The sequence below is a fragment of the Anarrhichthys ocellatus genome, unplaced genomic scaffold, assembly GCF_004355925.1.
Source record: "Anarrhichthys ocellatus isolate YVR2014 unplaced genomic scaffold, GSC_Weel_1.0 scaffold211, whole genome shotgun sequence".
In the NCBI taxonomy this organism is placed as follows: domain Eukaryota; kingdom Metazoa; phylum Chordata; class Actinopteri; order Perciformes; family Anarhichadidae; genus Anarrhichthys; species Anarrhichthys ocellatus.
Window position 1 is genome coordinate 158,392 of NW_022280241.1, and position 6,903 is coordinate 165,294.

The 6,903-nt window shown below is 38.6% G+C and overlaps 2 protein-coding genes across 2 annotated transcripts in view; both read left to right on the forward strand.

Moving 5' to 3' along the window:
* Positions 1 to 1,602, forward strand: part of psmb4 (proteasome 20S subunit beta 4) — a 4,969-nt gene extending 3,367 nt beyond the window's left edge. The window contains exons 6-7 of the mRNA XM_031878938.1: positions 268 to 356; positions 1,475 to 1,602. Coding sequence (XP_031734798.1) covers positions 268 to 356; positions 1,475 to 1,487 — 102 coding nt within the window. The 3' untranslated portion in view covers positions 1,488 to 1,602. The remainder of the gene's footprint in view (positions 1 to 267; positions 357 to 1,474) is intronic.
* Positions 1,603 to 4,738: 3,136 nt separating this feature from the next.
* Positions 4,739 to 6,903, forward strand: part of rfx5 (regulatory factor X, 5) — a 12,855-nt gene continuing 10,690 nt past the window's right edge. The window contains exons 1-2 of the mRNA XM_031878946.1: positions 4,739 to 4,842; positions 5,710 to 5,743. Coding sequence (XP_031734806.1) covers positions 4,739 to 4,842; positions 5,710 to 5,743 — 138 coding nt within the window. The remainder of the gene's footprint in view (positions 4,843 to 5,709; positions 5,744 to 6,903) is intronic.

A 6,903-nucleotide genomic window follows, 5' to 3' on the forward strand; every position in this document is an offset into this window, starting at 1 on the left:
TGGTGTAGTTAAACTCTACTAACAGAGTGAGTCACTGACCTACAGTCAGCTGTTATCTTCATCATGTAGTTAAACTCTACTAACAGAGTGAGTCACTGATCTACAGTCGGCTGTTATCTTCATGGTGTAGTTAAACTCTACTAACAGTGAGTCACTGACCTACAGTCAGCTGTTATCTTCATGGTGTAGTTAAACACCACTAACGGAGTGAGTCACTGACCTACAGTCAGTGTTTATGTTTTATTAATGATGTGTTTCTATTTTCAGCATGAGATCGCCATAGTAACAGAGGGGGGTGTGGAGATCGTTGGTCCTCTGTCCTCTGAGACTAACTGGGACATCGCTCACATGGTCAGGTGAGGTCACATGTTCTCATGGTCAGGTAGGGTCACATGGGTACAGCCCAAGTCTCCTATTTGTCATTTCCTCGCTCGAACCGGAAGTTGTTCTGCGCCGCCATATTGACGGCCGTCCCAAAGCTCTTATTTCTGCTCTGAGGAGGGAGGAGGGATCTCTGAGGCGCCATGAGCGAGGACCCACGAGAACAGACTTCCAGGAAGTGTTTTAACGGCCGACACGCCCCCTCATTGTTCATCAGTCATGTGATTGGACGCTGCAGCTGATCGGACTGATGAGATTTTGTTCAACATGTAAACAGTGAAGACGGATCACAGATTAAACTCAAGCTTTATATTTGATTCGTTTTCTGATTCAACATCTGGTTTAAATAAATGTTCATTGTAGACCAGGGGTCACCAATTGGCGGACCGCGGAACGCATATGTATACATATGTGTATGTATATGTGTATATGTATACGTATGTGTATGTATATGTGTATACGTATGTGTATGTATATGTGTATGTGTATACGTATGTGTATATCTTTTGGAATTTTAACTATTTTACTGTTGTAGACTGAACAGCAAAAGGACCACGAACAACTTTCTTCATTTATCTTCTTAAAACATATTTCCTCGTTCCTCTCTCCTCGCATGGTTTCCTCCATGCATCCCTGGGAGGGACTAAGACGCAAGGAAAGGACCCAAGTGAGGGAAACGGGGATGCAGTTAAGAGACTTGGGATGTACCCTTGGTCATGTAGGGTCAAAGGTCACAGGAGGCTGTTAACAGTCACATTAGTTTGAGTGTTAAGTGTTGTTCAGGTACAGACATAGAACAACTTCTATTCCAAGCAGGTGGAGGGTTTGACCACAGAATAACTTAATATATTTTTAAAGTAAAAGTACAATATTTATTGTTTGGTGTTACATTTTAAAATGAGTAAGATTCATTTGATTCCAGAAAAAACAGAATTTGTTAATTGCAATAGGATTCAATTTGAATTTGAAACAATTTAATATATGAATATATTATATATAAGTGTTCCTGATGAATTGTCTGACGGTAAAAGTTCCTTCTTGAGATCTCATAGATGTAATTATAATGAACTTTTCTTGGTTTGTTTCTCTGCAGCGGGTTTGAATGAAGACGAGCGGCGACTGACGAAGTCTTTCAAACAACTTATCATTCTCAGTTTAATCTTTTTCTGATGTTCATTGTAACTTTTGTATAATGGAAAATAAATGTGGTGAATCCAAAAATGTAGTTTTATTTGTTTTTATACAGATGAATGTCAACTCTTGAAAACCTTAAGCTGTAAATTAAAAAGTCCCTTTTTCCAAAATAAAACGTTAACATTTCTGCCCATTTAATGATGTCGCCCTATATTATATATTAACTACATCCTGTGGATAATGTCAAGGTTTTTTACAGGCTGATCGTGTCTCATAACTGGATACATGTTTTTATAATTAACATATAGTCAAATTATTATTTTTGTTGGTATTTAACTGCAGTCCACAATAAAAATGTTTCCCTGTAAAAAGCAGTTTAATTTCACCCTATAAAGTGGATAATTAATAACTCATGTATTTAATAAATTGTTTTTGTATACATATAGGCTATGTATAGTTATATCCTCTGAAAGTGTCTGTACTCCTAGACTGTAATAATAGTATAATCAACATAAATACACGTTTAATAGTATTTATTAAATGTTATTTTCGCTTTCACTGTCTGAACAGGCGGCTGTTGCTATGCAGATTTCAAGAAATAAATTCATCTGTTTTGTAACTGGGCAGACCAGGTAAACGCGTCCAATCAGAATAAACCCTGTCAGAAAAATAATTCCGCTCGACGAACGGAATCCCCCCCGCTTTTGGTATCCGAGTAGATTAGTGACCGTCGACCAATCAGAATAGACGTTGGCTTTGTAGTCAGGCAGACATAACAAAGTCGGCCAATCACAAAAAAATCTGAAAGGGGATTTTTGCTGTATCTTGGCTCAGGTACTTTCTTTTTCTTTTTAAAAATAAATACTCAAATGCGACTCACCGAATCGATCATACATTAATACCAGAATAAATAAACTGTTATCGGAAAATATTTAGAAATTACAAACAGCTTGTAAAAAGACGTTTTAATGGGTGTTTGCTAGCTAACGCTACCTGCTAGCAAACCAGCTAGGCTAGTTAGCCGGTTAGCAGCGATCCTCGTAGCTAGCTAGCAGCAAAACGCGGCAAAATGTTGAAGACAAACTAATATGACTTTACTCCACCGCGAGACGTAGTACTATCGGGTCTCTACGTGCTTTTAAGTTGTTCAATCTGTTCGCATTCAACCCAACCGACGTGCTAAAGTGTTGCTACCTCGGTTTAGCTAATGTGTTGTCTGCTAGCCAGTTAGCTTCGGCAGTAACATGTTGAGCTGGGTCAGTGTGTGTGTGTGTTGTAATAGTAAATGGCAGCAGCCACATGACCACCGGCTCACCGCGCGCTGTAAACACGCGGCCGTCAGACATGACACATCGGCGGGTAACGGCTGTTTAACGGCCGTTTGTCAGCTCTAGCTACCCGTTAGCCTCTCTCCCTCTCCCTCTCTGTGTGTGTGTGTGTGTGTGTGCGTGTAGTAGTAGTAGTAACGTGTAACGGTCCAGGTGACAGCCGGTCATGTGTCACCACCCGGTAGACACACCGGGACTGTTTGTATATATTTTAACCGGCTGTCAGCGCAGAATAAACGAGCTGAAAAAGTGTGATCTTTAAAAATGTGGTGTGACGATACAATTCAGTGAGACAGATGGGAGGGGCCTGTCTGTCTGTCTGCAGTATTGTCCTCGTGTTGAGACAAAGCATTACGTCATCAGTGTTTTTAAGTAAATGAGTCCAGTGGTGGAATGTGACAGTACATTTACATGTACAAGTATGAGGTACTTTATATTTACATCTCACAGGGAGACGTTGTACAACATTTATCTTTTAGTTACTTTACAGATTGTGATTGATACAAAACACATTCAAGAGTTTATGAAATATAAGATGTAATATAAGATGTTTGGTTTTATTTTGTGTTACAATCAAACCTGAAACCATCAGTCCAATAATGAATCAGTCTATTTACAGAAGATTAATGTTGAGTTAATGTTGAATTAATGTTCATGTGAAAACATTTCCAAGTTCCAGCTTATAAAATGTGAAAATAGGAAGATTTTACTTTAAATAATTATAATAACTTTTTTCAGGCATTTTTCACATAATTTATGGATTTTTATTTTATTTTTTTCACATATTTTTACTAATATTTTTTATTTGTTTTCCATTATGTTTCACATATTTAATGTAATATTATTAATGTTGAGGTTTGGACTAAACAAGCATTATGAAGGTGTCACTTTTATTGTGGTTATTGTGACAAACATTTCTCACTATTTTCACAAACCAAACAATAATAAATCGATTAATGGAGAAAATAATCATAATTAATTGATAATGAAAATAATAATTAGTTTATAAAATGAGCTCCAACTTCTCCAATACAATAAATAAAGTTCTGCTGGATTGAACAAAGTTTAATTTTGATGATGAATATTCTGTCAATCAAATAATATATTATTTAATAATAAATGATATAATATCATTAGATATTATATCATAAATGATATAATATCTAACAATAAATTATATATTATTTAATAATAAATTATATAAAGTCTAATAATAAATTAAATAATATTTAATAAAAAATGATATAATATCTAATAATACATTTAATTATATTTAATAATAAATGATATATAAGTTAATAATAAATAATATATTATTTAATAATAAAGTATATCATATTTAATAATAAAGTATATATTATTTAATAATGCATTATATATTATTTAATACTTGAACTCCTTCGCTTGAGGTAGGCACTCAAAAGGTAGAGAGGTCAAGAGGTAGGCATCGAAAGGAGTCAGCTGAGGTGGTTCAGCATCTAATTAGGATGCCTCCTGGGCGCCTCCCACTGGAGGTTTTCCGGGCACGTCCAACTGGGAAGAGACCCCGGGGAAGACCCAGAACACTCTGGAGGGATTACATCTCCCAGCTGGCCTGGGAACGCCTCGGGATCCCCCAGAATGAGCTGGAACATGTTGCCGGGGAGAGGGAGGTCTGGGTCAGCCTGCTTGGCCTGCTGCCACCGCGACCCGACCCCGGATAAGCGGAGGAAAATGGATGGATGGATGGATATTATTTAATAATAAATTATATGATATTTAATAATAAAGTATATATTATTTAATAATGCATTATATATTATTTAATAATAAATTATATGATATTTAATAATAAATTATATATTATTGTTACTCCTCAGATGCTGCTGCCGCTCAGTGCCGGTTAGTCGGTCCAGATGTCGGAGGACCAGCGGGGGGGCGGCGGTCTGGAGGGGGGGGGGGGGGGGGGGGGCGACACGGAGCCCAGCATGCTGCTGCAGAAACTCAAGAGCAACATCTCGTGAGTAGAATCAGAGGTTTCTATTGAGGAGGAAATGAACATTATTATGTTCCTTGTCTCTGAATATGTGCGACAGTTTCCTCCTCCAGCTCGTCTTCAAACACTGTTTCCTAACAAGCAGTTACCAAAATAAAAGTTATTTTAAATGTTTAAATATAGTTTCATGTCTCTGTCTGTTTCCTCCGGTGAAATGTTAGGAAACAAAGTTTAAACAAGAATACATCAGTCAAATATTTGAGTTCATTACAAAACTTCTGAGAACACGACTGACACGTATAGTATGAATACAACATGTTTAAATTAGGAAGTAAAATAATCAAAACAAGTCAAATATAAAAATGATTTGTGATTTATTTTGAAATGCCTCTCAAACAGGAAGAGATCCTCCTTTACCTAAATAATATAACTTAGTAGGTCAGTATTTGTGTTGTCTCAAACAGCTGGTCTGTGTCATGTGACTTGTTTCACTTTAAGAACAAATATTATTGAACCGCGACAGAAGAAGTGTCTAATGTTTAATATCCAGAAGTCCTTTAATAAGGAGCTGGTAAATAAACCACCGTCAACACTACAACAACGTGTCGTTTATGTGTTTCACAAGAAAACAACTGCTGAAAACACAAGTCTGTGTTTTGTTTTGAATTCTATTTAGAATTCATATTGATACCAAACATTGAGTAATATTGATTCTTTCTTTGAGAAGAACGAAGGAGTTCACAGACTTTACATTAACAGTTAGAGTCCTGCTGTGTGTGTGTGTGTGTGTGTCTTTGTCTCGAGTAAACCTCCTGATTTTACGTGAAACTAAACGATGACTCGTGCGTTTCTGTCCATGAGGCTGATCGGTGTCTTCTCTCTCTGTTCCAGTAAAAGTGTTCAGACCAAAGTGGACCAGATCCTGGTAAGAGCAGTGTGTGTGTGTGTGTGTGTGTGTCTCAGCTCAGGGTTCAGGTGTGTTATTAATCTATTTTAAATCAATTCTTAAAACACATTTTTACAGACTGGTTTTAATTAGTGCTGGGCAAGTTAACGCGTTAATTTCGCGTTAACGCATTAATTAATTAACGCCGACAATTATCTTATCGCGCGTTAACGCATTATTTTTATTATTATTATTGTAACAGACTGTCTCATGTTTATCATTTTGTATTGGAGATGATATGTCCCTTCAGGGTTGCCGTAGAGAAAAGGCGACTTCCGCTTCTGGTTGGGGGGGGATTTTAGAAATAAACGAGAGAAGCCTGGGCTGAACGAGAAGTCTGGTCTGCCGACTCTGCTTATTACCGTCTTATAAATGCCCCTCATACACGAACCCAGGATGCTCGGTCACATCGGTGGCAGTGGTGTTTTTTATGCACCGACTACGGACCGCTACGACTATTTTATGCTTCGGCGACTGTGAGTGTGCACTTTCTTAGCTTAGCTTAGCTTAGCTGTCTCAGTTTAGCTAGCAGGCTAACTCCGCGGCACTTCAGAGAGAAAAGCGCCACTGGTTCAAGTACAGGATGTGGGTTGGAGATGAAGACCCATGAAGCCCAGCTCAGGGCTGTTCAGCAGACGGTCGGCCAGCAGGTGACCATGTGGACCTGCCTGCTCCGTGTCCAGAGTGTCCTCGGCTGGGTGAGACAGTCTGTTACTTTATTTTGAAAGTGTGTGCACTGGCAGCGGTGGAGGAAGTCTTCGGCAGACTACGTTGATGCAGCGTGTGGGAGAAGTAGAGATAAACTAAAGCAAGACAAGCTAACAGATGCTACAGAGAAGTGGAGACAAACTGCAGGTTAGTGTTGTAGAAGATGTCGGTCTGAGGAACGTTCTCAAGGTGCATTCACGTCGCGTTTGGTGTGAACGCACCTTTAGGATCCCAACGAATGACGTCACGTATGAGCCTCAAGACGCACCGTCACCAGAAGAACACACGAGTTGTACTAAATGAGAGGACTACAAAAGTGACGGCGTTACAACGTGCAGCAGCTGTTGCTCTCACTGGAGACTACTGGACATCGCTGGGTCACCATCATCACCTCTGAGTTACAGCATCATAGTGATGAAGAGTAGAGCTGG